We start from the raw sequence: 16,781 nt of genomic DNA on the forward strand, positions 1-16,781 counted from the left end.
TTTTTTCTTTTTGTACGTTTTATAGAGATCTTTTCCCAGGCCAGAATATCCTTGGGGTCAGCAGTTTTACACTGGGGGTTTTTACCCAGCAAAGACGATTATTACCAAGTACTCTGCGAGGCCGACGTTGTGATCTCGACCGCTAAACATGAATTCTTTGGCGTGGCAATGTAAGTTCTTTTCATTTGTGATGTGTAGTAAGCAGATACTAATGATTTTCTATTGTAAACACCCTGCGAAGGACAGACCCCGTAGTAACATTCGATCTTATTCCAAGGGACTGGTATTACGTCATTAACTATGGAATTGCCTGCAGGGTAGAATTAGTGTATTATAAATGAATATGCACCATTTTCTGCCTCCATGCCAAGCCTTCTCCAGCCCTTCAGTGGCTTCATTCCTGATTATTGCTTTAAGGTTAATCAGAGAGGTTATTTTTTTTTTCTTGTCAGTACAGCAGAATAATGTCAAATGCAACTGTGTTTTTTTTTTTTTATTATTATTCTGGTTGGACTCCAAGTGGGGAAATTCATTTAAATAGTCACTGGATGCATCCGCAGATTCCCTAACCTCCTGCCTTCCTACAGATGAGCCTGCTCAGTGTCTGCAGACGAGGTCCATGCGATAGGAATCATCTCTGCAGTTTTAAGGAGAGAAAGTAGATTATTTATGAGTGATATGGAGGCCTGCAGCATGGTTCTGTCACTGTAATGACAAGGGAGGGGGGGTATGTTGCTGTTACACCAGGTCTGTAAACCTGGCTGGTTTTCTTAGAGCACGAACGCCTCATAATATCATACTCTACAAATTACTGGCGGCAGCCATCTTGTACCCTGAATCAATAGTTAGCCTATCCATTCACTAGAAAGTAGTGACCTCCGCTGAGGTATGAGGCATACCCGTGGGATTTGCCCGGTGTTTTCACCAGTCTCAAATCATCATCATCATCATCTATTTATATATTGCCACTAATTCCGCAGCGCTGTACAGAGAACGCACTTGCATCAGTCCCTGCCCTAATGGAGGTTATAGTCTAAATTCCCTAACATACACAGACAGACAGTGAGGGAGAGAGAGACTAGGGTCAATTCAATAGCAGCCAATTAACCTACCAGTATATTTTTGGATTGTGGGAGGTAACCGGAGCACCCGGAGGAAACCCATGCAAACACGGGGAGAACATACAAACTCCACACAGATAAGGTCATGGTTGGGAATCAAACTGATGACCCCAGTGCTGTGAGGCAGAAGTGCTAACCACTGAGCCACTGTGCTGCCCATGACAGATTTCACTACATTGCTGTTATGACATGACATGTTACCTTGCAGTTTCTGTGAGAACGGATGAGCGGAACCTCTCCTTAGTCGTGAAGTAGAATCTTTAGCTGAATTTCAAGTTGTAAATATGTTAAGGAGCATTTTATTGACACCAACATATGGCAAAGAAGCCAAGTCTTCACACAGTTTAATTTTATTAAATTACATGTTTATAGGTCACGTTCTTCGATAAACGAAGGCAGGAGGTTATAAGGTAACACCTTACTTCATATAAAGAAATTTGCCCTACTATAAAATAAGAAAAAAAACATAGTATACCAATCTCTCCCTTCCAAAATTAATTTTTGTGATGTGATGATTTTTAAATGGACAATTCTCCTACTCTGGGACAGTCTTGTTTTAATCCTTAAAATGACTGGTGTTTAACCGTTTGCCTGCCAGGGGGTTAGGTTGAATTTCTCCTGGGATGTGCCAGGCCAAATGGGGATCACTTTAGGTGGTATATTTACTAAACTGCGGGTTTGAAGAAGTGGAGATGTTGCCTAGAGCAACCAATCAGATTCTAGCTATCATTTTGTAGAATGTACTAAATAAATGAAAGCTAGAATCTGATTGGTTGCTATAGGCAACATCTCCACTTTTCCAATCCCTCAGTTTAGTATATCTAGACCTAGGACTCATTTCTGTGAACATATAACACATGGAAATATCTTTTATTTTCAGGATAAATTAAGCTTTTAATTTGTAATCTCTGTATGAGAAATAAAGAGGAATAAAAAGAAAAATCACTTTATATAATTTATGTTTAATATGCGCAACACATAAAATCAAATAGTTAAATCTAGCAAACATTTTCACAGATTACATTTAGTACCATATATGTGTTGTTCTCATAACATATGTGCACGCCAGAGCCCACCAAACACTATAGTACTTGTGTGGAAAATATTCAGAAAATTGCTATCAGGAGAAAATCACAATATTACAATACAAATGGTCCTACTGCCCCCAAACCACAGTTATTGCCACACACAAGTCAATCAGAAGAATTGCAAATTAGTTTTCAGGTTTCTGTAATTCTTACTATATTGTCCAATGTTTACATCAAAAACAAACTTTTGATAAAAAGTTACACAATAAAGCATAGATTGCAACTGAATATGTGACGCAGGGCCTGCATGCCAAGTAGGGAACAGGTGAAATGTAAAAACACAGATTGTACTGTGTTTATGGATATTGTAATCCATACTTGCCAACTTTTCCTCGTTGGCTTCAGGGAGATCCGGGGGGAGGTGGGCGTGCGGGGACGGGGCTTGATGAATAACGTCATTTTGGCCTGCCCCCTAAACGGCTGTCACCATTTTGGCCAATTACAGCAGGGGGCGGCTTGGCCACTTATCTATTGTGGGGCAAGAAACAGGAGGTTGCCCTGCTCGGTCAGGAGGTCTCCCAGAAATGCAGGAGTCTCCCGGACATTCCGGGAGAGTAGGCAACTATGCGTTAAAGAAAAGCCGCTAATGAATCTCTAGAGACTGAAGTGTCTTTTACATTTCTGTCTCCATTACTGAAGTCATGTTGTCTTACCTGTCAGTCTTTGATTAAATCTTGGTCTCCATGAAAATGGCCACCTCCATAAGCATCAATACATGGACATAGGACACAATTTCTGAACTGTGTCATCATGCCACAGATGGTGAAGCCAACCACGTCTTGTATTGGCTCAGTATCAGGGAGAATGCCAGACTCTTCAGGGAGTGAGGGAGATCACCCCTATTTCAGGGAGTCTCCCTGACATTCAGGGAGAGTTGACATAGCAGAGCAGCGGTGAACTGGTGCCGCACGCTCCTTCCACTTGTGCCTGCAGCAATGAATGGATATTTTGAGGGTAGGAGAGGGGGAGTAAAGGGCACCCTAGCACTTTAGAATCACTAGACACGCCCCCTGGGTATGTGGCCACACCCTCACTGTGAAATGGCCACGCCCCCATCACCACACCGCCTCTGCTTTCTGCCCGATTGGAACAGATGCCAAATTGGGAGATACGCTGATTACTTGGGGTGTTTGTGGTACTGTGTAAGGATGGATATCCCAGGGTTAAAGATGACTGGTTATTTTGGTGATTCAGTTCTCTGCGGTCAGTCGCACCTGTTCATCCTTGTATCATGCCTTTTGTGTTTTCTGTACAACCCTTGTTTGTTATATGCCTTACCGATTGTATCTTATGTACAGAATAATACTTCATTTCATACTAATCTCGCATGTATGCTTCTTGAATTTTTGCCTGTTGGTCCTCTATGTGTCTGTACCATGCTCTGTTTCCCCTCTCTATGAATTTTGTTACACCTTATAAATAAATGGTAATTATAAGCGTCAGGGTTTCCCCTCAGACGCGCACTGTCAGCTTATCATCTCCACCGGTCTGCACCATTTTGAACGCACCCTTGAAATGTGGAAATTAGTCGACAAAGTGCTGCAGACAGGCCGTGATTATCATTGTTGGTCCCAGTTGAGGAAGCTCCACACTTTGTTTTAGTTTTGTTTGTTTTGGGGTTTTTTTCATTACATTTTCTGTAGATTTTTATTTCATTTTAAACTCTTTATGTATGCTCCATCCACCTCCTGCAATGTATTGGCGAGTGAAAGGCACCAAATTTTGTTGTACTTCCCAATCCCCTTGCAGGAACATATTGACTTTAAAATCTGGATGCCGTGATCCTGTGTAAGATCGGTCCCGGCATATTGTGGTCATCACAGAGCTTAAAGGAGATCCCAGCGGGATCCTAAGCATTTTAGCATGATCCCTGTTTTCTGTAAACTCTGCGGTGATCATGAACACGAATGCATTGCATCCTACATGGGAACAGAATGGGGTCAGCAGTGGGATCAGGAGTATATCTAAGTACAGGGAGAAGTATAATGAATAACGAGAGGACCCCTGATTGGCAGCTGATTCGCCCTTCTCTCTCCGTTACGTGGTTGGCTGGGTAGAGGGTTAAATAATCCCAGAGAGACCCTACCTGCCCTGCCGTACATTCACAGTGATCGAAGCCAGCCCCATGCATCTTACACGCTGGGCATTTGTGGCCCAACATGCTTGACTTAGCTTTCTAATAAAGGAAGTTGTCCTTAATATCATGGTCAGTTTTCTTAATAATCCATTACTTTATATATGCAAATTTGCCCTAACCTGCTAACTACTAATACACTACAGTTTGATTGTAAGCAGGGCCACTTACTATACAATGCAATAATTCAATCTCATGGGTTCTTTATTCATATTGTTAAAGAATCGACGTGTGCTGTCACAGTATATTCACTATGACCAATGATCCGATCGTTTTCTGTGAAAAGCTTTCATCCAAAAGTGATTGGGTTGAAGCTGATGGAAATGTGTGTGTTGTGTTTAAAGTGCAGTGAGCCTGCAACGTTTACATTATTTCAAAGTTATAATCACACTTCAGGGGTGCTCAAAGATAAGGACAAAAATAATGTAGGCCATTACCGTGCACAATTGTACTCACAAGACACAGAGCGGAATTTAGGTTCTTCTATAAGTCCTGACTGCTGGCTGGTCTTCCATAAAAAGTGCACTCAAGTGATGGAGGAGAAATGTTTAGTGAAACATAATCGTAAATAGAGAATTAGAATCTTGTGACATCACTGGAAGTCTTGGGCGAGCCTCCAACTAATTTCACCAATCGGCTTCATCAGGAGTGCACTGTGGAATTCTTCTACTTCACTTGAGTGCTCCTAGTTGGGGGAGTTGAACTGAACAGTTGTATTAAAAGCTGGCAACCAGGACTTACCAGTATTTCCACCTGGGGAATCTATATGCTCCTCTGTTTCTGACATTTGGGCGTATATGTACAAGAGTGTGTATTTCACTAAATACACAGGTTCGACCTATATTGTTTTGCAACAGCACCAGACTATGACAGGCTAAATTCCCTACAGAAAACTGGCCACTGTAATCGGTGCAGCACTGTTTTAAACGCAGACAACATTGTGCTCAACAATATTGCACCCCCCCGAGCATTTCTGAGGCTTGAAACGCGCTAGCATGATAAGCGAACTTGTGCCACTGTCCTTAGCATCAAAGCTAGAAATAAAACTACGTTGCAATTGAAGTCTTATTTTACATTTTTATTTGACCTAGTTTATCTTTCACCTGAAAGAAATTTCAGAATTAAAAATAAATCGTGTTTTAAAATGTTGATTTTGAAGCACAATTTAAAAAAAAACAAAAAAACAAAAAACTCTTTATTTTCACACTTTGTACAACAGACAACATTGTAGAACAAGTACAATGATAGAAAATAATATAACATAAGAACTGGTTAAACGTTATATCCTATCCATTGAAGCACAATTTTTATAAGAAGTTATTAACTTTTATAACACCCTGTTAGAAACAGTAATAAAATGATCAATGAATAGTCATAAAGTAATTTTGTTACTCCAATGTATAGCACATTATCAGTTCTATATGGTGAACTAATCCACAAACTGAACTGCATCAGAATATCATTCCTATGCAGGTCCCATTATTAATAGAGGGTATGGGGACTACCATGAGGGAGCTACAGACGGAAGTCAAGGTCATTGGTGGTTGGAGGTGGGTCACGTGGTCTGCCGCTTGTTAGTTAGTGGGGGAAGCTGACATTTACAGCTTGCTAACAGCTACCTGCAATCTGATTCATTCATAGTGTCAGTCAGAAATCTATACAGTTTCCTTTCTGACATTATGAACAAATGAGCATTTGGAGCTATCAACTAGATGTTACTTACAGGTCCAGATGACTCTCCTGCAAACAGCAAGATTATATCGTGAGTACATCATTGTGATGGGGTTCTGCTACACACAAGCCACCAGGTGTGAAATTCTGCTACACACTAGCCACCAGGTGGGAAGTCCTGCTACACACTAGCCGCCAGGTGGGAAGTCCTGCTACACACTAGCCACCAGGTGGGAAGTCCTGCTACACACTAGCCGCCAGGTGGGAAGTCCTGCTACACACAAGCCACCAGGTGTGAAATTCTGCTACACACTAGCCACCAGGTGGGAATTCCTGCTACACACTAGCCGCCAGGTGTGAAGTCCTACTACACACTAGCCACCAGGTGGGAAGTCCTGCTACACACTAGCCACCAGGTGGGAAGTCCTGCTACACACTAGCCGCCAGGGGGGAAGTCCTGCTACACACTAGTCACCAGGTGGGAAGTCCTGCTACACACTAGTCACCAGGTGGGAAGTCCTGCTACACACTAGCCGCCAGGGGGGAAGTCCTGCTACACACTAGTCACCAGGTAGGAAGTCCTGCTACACACTAGTCACCAGGTGGGAAGTCCTGCTACACACTAGCCACCAGGTGGGAAGACCTGCTACACACTAGCCGCCAGGGGGGAAGTCCTGCTACACACTAGTCACCAGGTAGGAAGTCCTGCTACACACTAGTCACCAGGTGGGAAGTCCTGCTACACACTAGCCGCCAGGGGGGAAGTCCTGCTACACACTAGTCACCAGGTAGGAAGTCCTGCTACACACTAGTCACCAGGTGGGAAGTCCTGCTACACACTAGCCGCCAGGGGGGAAGTCCTGCTACACACTAGCCGCCAGGTGGGAAGTCCTGCTACACACTAGTCACCAGGTGGGAAGTCCTGCTACACACAAGCCACCAGGTGTGAAGTCCTGCTACACACTAGCCACCAGGTGGGAAGTCCTGCTACACACTAGCCACCAGGTGGGAAGTCCTGCTACACACTAGCCGCCAGGGGGGAAGTCCTGCTACACACTAGCCACCAGGTGGGAAGTCCTGCTACACACTAGCCACCAGGTGGGAAGCCTGCTGCCCACTATCTCCAGTTGGAGATCCTGCTATACACTAGACCTTAGGTGGGAAGTTCTGCCACACACTAACATTTGGTGGGAAATTTTGCCGTACTCTAGCCCCTAGGTGGCAAGTCCTGCTACATACTAGCCACCAGGTTGGAAGAGCTACTATTACTAGCCACCAGAATGGACTCTGTATTGGAATAGGCAGCAGATGAGAGCTTGTTTATGGGATTATATGGTGCATAAACATTTGTGATATCTGCCCTGGTGGGCACCCTGTCCTGATGAGCCCCGGGCAAATTCCCTTGTTGCCGATTTACTGAAACATGACCTGCAAAGTTCCTTGCATTGTCTTCCTGTTTTTTCTTTAAAGTCCACACGTGCCGGGACCCTTGTCATTTGGGATCTCTTTCGGCCACCGGTGGCTGTCAGTAGGCTGATTGTCCGGCAATTTTTGTTCATTAGCCAGATTAAAATGTTTGATTACCAGATTCCATCACAATCTTTAATTGGTAATGGTCATTTTAAATCAAATGTCATAAATTATTCACTAGTTGCTACTGCAAATCACTAGCAATAGCATACACATCTTTATTCCATTATTTCTGTATTTGGAAACATTCGTTCAGGGGAAAGAATGAGAGACCCAGTCGTGGGAAAGTGGTAAATAAAATAAAATTATGGTGCAGGAAATAGACAGTAAGATGGTCAACAAACGCTTAGCAGGATGACTGCGTGCCATTGTTAGACCCTGGGATAAGCTAACATTACAATGCCCCAGTTTTTAAATAGCACGTCACTAAGCTTAATGATAGACTTGAGATGCCCCGTTCAGCTGGCAACCCAGTAACACATTTGCCTTATTGTAGCACAAATATATTTTAAGTGAAGAAGATCCAGATCCATGCAGAGTGTTCTCAACCAATCAGGAACTGCTTATCTGTCCGTGGCCGTGGTGCACTGACTGCGGTTGCTGGCCGTGGTGGTGTTGTACAGGAGTCCATACATGGTGGGTACAGCCAAGTTCTGTAGATAAAGTATGAGGAAGCACAGTAGTAAGCGGATCCAAGTGTTGAGGGGTAATGTTAGTGAGGAAAGAGCTCTAGTTAAAGATTCTCATGTACTCAGATATACTATGGGGTCAAGGAAGCAATAGAAGCTGATACTCGCTCACCTATCAGCCATGAATAATTTTTAGCATCTCCATCCCTCTTATATGTACCATTCACTAACTACATGCAATTTATATTTGCCCTATAGTCCTTGATCCAACCCTAACTAGCTACCAACCCCCAAATCACTCTCCACCATCCCTACCTATCCCTCTCACATCCACCGCCCACCTATATTTATCCCCGTCCAATCTATCGTAACCTTTATATAGCTTCTATTGGCTTCCTTGCCCATATTGTCTCTGTTTGCAGTGGCAGAACTATGCTACGCTGCTATGGTGCCCAGTGGCGGGGCGGGTACGGTGACGCTGGTCCATTCGCTCTGGAGGTTTCCATTGTGCTCTTCTTGTTTCCATTGATCTCAAACAGGACTTTACTATGCATGCAACAGCCACCACACATTGGGCCTGTTTCATTAAAGCTCACAGAACGAATGTAATGTGCATTTTTTTTTAAAAAAAAAAAACGCACGTGGAACTGGTATATGTCTATATTCAGCGAGGAGCGGATGTAACGATACGTCTGTTGTTGAATACGGGTGTAGGTCCGCTCTGCTCTATCAGACACTACACTGCAGGTTACGTCCAATACATATATGGAATATAAAGTCCCAAAAGAATGCTAGACAAAAAATAAACTATTCATTGAATGTCACCTGATTTTTTTTTTATAATTTTTTTTCTCCTTAAAATACATTTAGGATGTTATAAATGTCTACTGTACATAAAGTGCATTTTTACACTTTCTCCTGACTGCATACACATGTTGTGGCATTGCATACACAGCCGCCATCACTAGCAATCGGCACTTACACCAAGGGCAAGGGATACGGTTCAAAAACACGGACCTTAGAGATGCCTAGAACTTGCTCTGGACACTGCTGCGTGCGCTGGAGCCTGGCACACCCTTACTGTACATTGCCTATGGGCATATCCCAGTCCCCTCCGCTCGAAGGTGAATTGGAAGCTGGTGCGCTCCGTATGGTCCGGTTAGGGGCATGCGAAGAGTAACCTGCAAAAAATCGTCAGTTACGCTCATTATTGAATGAGGTCCATTATTATTATCTTTTATTTATAAAGCTCCAACATATTAAGCAGACTTTGGGCCTCTGGAGCGGATGAACCAGAATTGCTAACCCCCCCCCCCCCCTTCCAAAATGTAGCTATGTGGGAATTGAGTGTTTCTCCCCTGAATACATTATTACCTCTGATGTGTTCTGCTATTGACCTGTGGCAAGAGGTGGAATTATCATGGAATGTTGGATCCTTAAGATGTTACATGTACATTTCCAGGGATTATTACTGTTGTACATGACATTGATTTATCATGTAGATATACACAGTAATGTGTATCCGGTCTTTTATACATTATATCACAGTGCCATTAGAATTAGACACACACATTCCTGATTTTACATTTTTATTTTTGGTTCATTTGTCTTCATTTATACTAAAACAACATGCATATAGTAATAATACAAAATAGAACATGCCAAATAAAAAAACATCTATTTTGGATGATGAAAGTGATACGTTGATAATAAATGGTGACTTGAGTATATATGGCCTAGTGCAGTGAATGACATCCTGAGAAGTTAGTCGTTCCAGCAGTGACCAGGAATCTAGATAAGGGGTAGGCCAGTGTTTCCCAATTCCAGTCCTCCGGGAACCCAATCACTGCATGTTTTCCATATCTCCTTGCTGGAGCACAGGTGTATTCATTACTGACTGATACATTGTAACAGATCCACAGGTGGAATAATTATCTCACTTGTGACCCAGAAAACCTGCACTGTTAGGGGTCCCTGAGGACTGGGTTTGGGAAACACTGACTTAGGAAACTGCAGCTCGTCATTCCCTTAGCAGAGTGTGTCTTACAGCAGCTCATCATTCCCTTAGCAGAGTGTGTCTTACATTACTTGCATCTAAAGGGCCTCACATCAGAGTGGAGGGATTTGCATCCTCAGTCCACTGTGTCGTCAGTCCTGAAATCCCCTAAGCGAAAAGTTGTTTGGGAGATACAGAAAACTGCATCTGATCTCCACCCTTCTGAAGCGAGATCCTTTATCTGCAAGTAATATTAGATACACTCTGCTAGAGAGCGTACCTAACAAACATAAAACGTTAGATACTTCTATTTGCAAAATTTATCCTTTGAGTCTATTATGTCTAGTTAAATAAATAATATTCAAATGTGGACTTAGCCATTAATGCATAAATAAACTAATAAAAAATATCTCCTTACTTCCATAATAGGATTGTTAGCAAAATATTGATATAACTTTGTTTCTGCTGTATTACCTCTGTATCTGGTGATGACATTTTCAAATGAAGACTTGAAAGCAGCCAGAACGCACCTATCTGTAGACTGATGTCGCGACCAATATGCGTCGTGTTCTATCCTATGATAGATTCTGCCGCGTCTGGGCTGAGTTCTCGCACCGCTCGTTACCCTTATAAATCTTCACCCTTATAAATCACGCTCTTTTCATACAGGGTGGATGTTTAAAAACACATTTTACAGAAGATATAACAAAATATCATCACAAATAAATCCTTGCAACGCACAGCAGAAGGATGCTGATTCCAGCGATAAGCTACAGCCATCCAGGTTCCAGATTACTGCTGCGTTAGCGAAAAATTAAGTATAACATCCCGTTTTAATCTGCGCAGCAGTCATCCTTTAACAGGGACCAGGTATTTTGGATCCCACCAGTACTGGGCAGATGGACCTCCACTCCTAGCTTTTTAGGACGCCTCATTTACTCAGCGTTTTGAAATCCTTAATGGGCACAGCTGGCAGCTGAATTCAGGTTTGATACGAACAGTTTAGACATCTTTAGATGTAGCAGATGGAAAATTTTACACAAATAAAGTAGGAGAAAGTGTGCAATTAGGTTTTTTTTTTTTTTTTTTTTTTATTATCTGCAGTTAGACGCTGCATCCTGGTTTTTAGCTCGGAACATCACCGTGGTGGGTGGTCAACATCCTTCTTCCTAGCAAGTCCCACATTTCTTGACATCACATTTGCTGGATACTTGCCTAGGCTGAAAACTTTTTGTTTGTGTTGAGAAAAATCTAAATAGGATCAGAGTGCTGGGGAATCGCAGCAGAGTCATGGACTGTTACAGGACAGTGGAGCAGCGATGCTGTGTTCACCGTTTTCAATACCACTAACCCCCCCCCCCCCCTCCTCCCAGGAAAAAAAATAATATGACATTTCTTAAATAACTTACGGAATGTCTCACGTTTCTTTTTTGCTTTGTGAAGATGTACAAAGCTGTAACATTTAATACGAATTACAATAACTAACTTTAATCCCATCTGCTAAGTATGACAACATTAGCCTTTACATTTAATTAAAAAGCACCCTTAAAGCAGATATGTTTTAATCAACTGCGTTTTATTTACTCTCCTCCAGTGTCACTTAAAATTTGAACTTTTTTGTTCATTAATAATGAGGGGTTTCTTTTTGCCTCTTTATATACAAAATCCTGTCGATAATTAGCAATGTACTGATATTATTAGATTCAGGTGTCACAACGAACGTCTCATCCTCATTAAAAAAAAAAAAAAGAGTCACCTATCTTATTTATAATTACGAGATAATGTGACTTAGAAGGCTCCCAGACCCTCCAGAAAAGTCATTCAGCCAGGCGAAATTATCAGCTAATTATATTTTAGAATCAAAAGTCCAATAAGGATTTGCAGATAAATTGTATGGAGTGAAGTGAATGGATCTGAATATTAAGATTCATAGATTTAGCAGATGATTTGTTAATTGGTATGAAAAAAAGGTCATTTGATGGCCATTTATTGCGTAGATGGAGTGTACTCTCTTTGCTGGTTAACCTACTTGACGCGGTGCCTTACGCGTCTCCTAGAGAGCGGTGTTATATGGCCACTCGGAAAGATGAATGCACTTGATTTTCTCTTTTGTGAAACAGTAGATGATTATTGGTGCTTTGATTTTGTGTATCATGATAGAAGATGAGCAAGCTGTTTGCAAGCGAGCAAAAATGAATGTAAAAATGTAGCACAGACTTAAAACGGTCATAAACAATCACCTGCTGATCTTGGTGCTGGTTTAGCTTCTTTTTTTTTATACAGATAACATTTCTACACTGCCTTAAAGTGAACCTGTCATGCGGATTTAAAAGATATAACATTAATAGTGCAGACTGATCGAAAACCGTGTTATGTAGAGTTAACGCAGGAAATCCGCTGTAAAACGGTGTCCTCTCTCTCTCTCTGCCTCGTACTTCGTGGATATAATTCCTTAGGCATTAGGAATACTAGCTGTTGGTGTGGGCTGTCCTGTGGGATGAAAATACCGTCACACTAATCACGTGATCATTCAGAGCCACTGTACTTTGAAAATGTCACACTCAAGTTTCTCGAAGTATTCATTATTTCCGTGCATTGTTTAACAACTGGTGCAACAAGGACTGAAAATGGCGACTGAGTCAGCAGTAGTGCACAAATCCTTCACTCCACAGTTATAAATCCTATAAAACTGGCCCTTTATATGATACAGTCTAAAAGACCTAGGGGTAAATGTATCAATATGGGGGTTCTTCAACACCAGCGTGTTCAGCCTCTTCCGCGATTAAATTTCAAGCTGCGCTGCATTGTAAAGGGAAGTTAACCCGCATATGAAGAACCCGCATATTGATACATTTACCCCCTAGGGGTATATTTACTAAGCTGCGGGTTTGAAAAAGTGGGGATGTTGCCTATAGCAACCAATCAGATTCTAGCTGTCATTTTGTAGAATGTACGAAATAAATGAAAGCTAGAATCTGATTGGTTGCTATAGGCAACATCCCCGCTTTTTCAAACCCGTAGCTTAGTAAATCTAGCCCCTATGCGCATTGTAAAGAATACGCATCAGTTTTAGCAGGTAAACATTCCTACATTATGGCTAATTCCCATCTGACGATGAAATACTTTGTAAAATGCAGATTTATCAACTACCTGCGGATTTTAAAACTGCACATATTGTTTTATATTTGCGCATTATCCCATTTAAACCTTTATCACACAAAGTTCTAAAATCAAATTTTAGTACGAATTCACGTGTTTCATGAACATGAAAGGGCTCCTATTCTCCATATACAGCACTTATCAGCTGTGTTCAGTAACAATGATTTTGGCTACGATGTGTCCTACCAACGGGGTAATTAGGGAAATCTTTCCACTTTGCACTCTACAACCTTATCTCTTTCCACAGTTGTATGATCTGGCAGTTTCTGGACAGAGGATCCTAATATATAGGTGTCAGAAAATATCTGTATGTTGAAATGATGCTTTTATAATATTATATTTACAGGTTTTTTATGCACATTTTCCATTTGCTATTTGTACACTGCTTACTGCACATTACACTTTACAAATTATTTTGTTTAGTCTTTAGTAGTGTCAAGTTCTAAATAATCATAAATAGTCTAATTTAATTTGTTTCTTTTTAAAAAAAAATATTATAATTACTAATATTGTTTATGTAGCACCAGGCACGTTCCTCAGCGCTGTAAAGAGAGTACGGAATCATTCACATCAGTCCCTGCCCCATTGGAGCTTACAATCTACTATCTCTTTAGTATTCATTAAATGGAGAAATAAATTAGCTTTTCATTGTCTAGCAATTAATCACTAAGGGCTGAATTTCTGGCCGTGTCACAAGCCATAATCTAGGGGTCTGGGGAATATATATTGTTAATAATAGTCGTATAGCCACAGTGGCTAAAATTCTATTTTCACAAATACCTGTGATAAACTCATGCAGCCACAGGTACGTATATTTCAAGTGTACATGACGAAGAGTGTTGTGTGTGATAAAACAGACCAATGAAGCAGAGACTGGCAGGCTGTGCTGGGACTTGTAGTTCCACTGCAGCAGGAGACTGAGAGAATGCTATAATACGATGCTCATTACTTGCATAGAGCGTGTGTACAATTGGGGGAGCTGTTGCCCAGATCTGAAGAGTAGTAGTTAATTGAAGACTTGAGTTATTAGGGTACCTTTAATAGACGCCAACAGATATTTAGCATATATATAAAGAGTGGTGTGCTTTTATGATTAACCATGGTGCTTCATGTACTCTTAATGATTAAATGCAAATACAGGACAGGGAATGCATTGGCGCCAACAGTAACATTTTAGAAAACCTGTCTCCTGGAGCTTGTCCAGCGCTGATTACTGTCAGATAAATAGACCAGGGGACATAGGTAGGGTGCATAGGAAAATGAGTGTAAGAGAGACAGAGACTGTAAATTCAGCCCTGGAGGTTGTCAAGCAGACGTGACACGTTCCCAGCCCATTCCTCTTCTCGTTGAAGGCTAGAATATAAGGCTCGCGTGTTTATTGTGCCACAGAAATGCAAGGAAGCTTTTCCTGTTCAGCAGAAGAGAATTCTGGGAAATGCAACTTTTACATATGGCAATTCCCAGAAGTCCATTCTCCCGAATAAGAAAGGCTTATCAGCATATTGTCATCGGGAGAAGCTTTAAACTCTAACTCCTCCCATTGTTAGCTTTACCTTGCATAGAATGGGGCTTTAAAGACTCATGCCCCCATCGAAGAGTTTTGGGCCTAAGAATTGAGGCGGATAAAAGGGCCCTTCCACTTAGGAGAAGGGCCTGAAAAGTCCAAAAAGACCACACCCTTAAGCCATACTGCCAACTCTGTGTCTTTGCTGGGGAAGGGGGTTTGGTGGAAGGGTGGAAGGGGCCTGGGCACTGCTGATCTAGTCATTTTGGCCCCGTCCCCTGCGTCAACATGCTGATTTTGTCGCTGGGGGCGGGACCATAATGATGCGATTCTGGCTCCTGAAGGCCAGGTTGCGGGAGAACTGCCTGTTGTCCGGGGAGATCTACCTGGAATTCGTGAGTCTACCGGACATTCCGGCAGAGTGGGCGAGTATGCCTTCAGCATGATTTTGGTTGCTGTGGTTGAGTGCAACTTTTCCACCTAAATGCAATGTCCGTGACTAAATCGTATGTTTCAGTACAGGCCGTAGCTAGTGGGTGCCATCAGCTAATTCAGATGCCTGTTCTCTTTATATTATGTCCATTCTCAGTTTCTGTTCCGGATGCGGGATAGATTTCATAACTACTATATACGTATGTATGTATAATATGCATGTTTTGTTTTATTTGCTGAAACATACTTTTTTAACGCTTTTTTGACTTGCTTAATACAACAATGCCACTCAGTGGCGGAGTTTTTTTGAAAAAGTGTAAGTCTGCGCTTAAAAGTTCTAAGCAATAACTTTTGGGCTCAACATATCCAGACTTGGGAGTACCCCCTTTTATACTACAAAATGAATGTATTTCTTCCCCCTAAAATATAGTTTATTCTGTACTTAACACAATGTAACTGCATGTGCTTCTACCCCCATCTGGTTGCTGCACACTAACTTGCATAGCAAGTTTTTAATTTTTAATGGCAGTGACAGAACACCCCGGTGTGAGCAGAATGAGATTAGCTTACACTGACGTGTCCCGAGAGCACAGTGGGTAGAGGGGAACAGTGTTGAAATGTAGTCGCAATAGGTTGTGTACTATTACCCACAGATTACAATAATAAAACTACACTAAGGTTATTTTTAAAAGGGAAATTCTTTATTTTTTTTTATAGCATTTATAATATGTATTTATTTCCTATCCTCTAACGACTGTGTTTGGCTCTTTCGCCCCACCAGTGCTGTAGGTAGTTCTTGTGTAAACCACTGGCCCAATCTTCTGATTACCCGCTATTTGATGCGTTCATACTAAACCACATACAGTAACCTTTAAACTCTCTGTGAAATACAATTTCTTATTGCACCAATAATAAACATCCCATACCTTACGATGGAGAGATGTATGTATTTACGTTGTCTAATTTGACACTTGACAGTTAAATAAAGTATAAAAGCCACAGCCAGAAAATGTATATATGTTGTGTCACTGAAAATAAGCAAGAATTAAAGGGGAAAAAAAAAAAAAGTAAGCATGACCTCAAATAGTTTTGGAAGAGACGGGAGAAAAAGAAAAAAAAAAGTTTAGAAAACCCAATTCCTTCCATGGTCAACCTATTTGGCTGCGTTTCAAAACCATTTTACATAAACACAGTTAAAGACCCGTTTTGAATTTCGCTTACGTTTTTACAAGCCAACAAAAATAAAAGTATATTTTTACATGCTTCGGACATGTCAGTTTGTTGTCGCAAGACAAAGTGCGCGGGACATGGCAGAATTATTCCTCCGGAGTAACCGAATCTAACTCGTTTTTTAAAGCCCAGTATCAAAGTTACATTTGAAAACATTTTTTGCACATCAGTGCGTTTTAAAAACAAATGCACCAGCCTAAAAAGCCTCTTTCCCTCTGCATTTTAACATTATTTTCTCCAACATAAGCACAAAAGCGAGGGGGGGGCGTACCAGCCACAAAATATATTTAAATGGCTGTTAACAGGATTGCCGAGAATTATGCGCAGTGCAGCAGAAGAGAATCTGT

General features: G+C 41.5%; 1 protein-coding gene across 2 annotated transcripts in view; it reads left to right on the top strand.

Annotated features, from left to right (window-relative positions):
* The window catches only part of QTMAN (queuosine-tRNA mannosyltransferase), a 148,058-nt gene that overhangs the window by 114,702 nt on the left and 16,575 nt on the right, over positions 1-16,781 (top strand). For both annotated transcript variants that reach the window (XM_075180933.1, XM_075180934.1), the window contains exon 7: positions 26-170. In XM_075180933.1, the coding sequence (XP_075037034.1) occupies positions 26-170 (145 nt within the window). The remainder of the gene's footprint in view (positions 1-25; positions 171-16,781) is intronic.

Source organism: Mixophyes fleayi, chromosome 7 (assembly GCF_038048845.1).
Source record: "Mixophyes fleayi isolate aMixFle1 chromosome 7, aMixFle1.hap1, whole genome shotgun sequence".
In the NCBI taxonomy this organism is placed as follows: Eukaryota; Metazoa; Chordata; class Amphibia; order Anura; family Limnodynastidae; genus Mixophyes; species Mixophyes fleayi.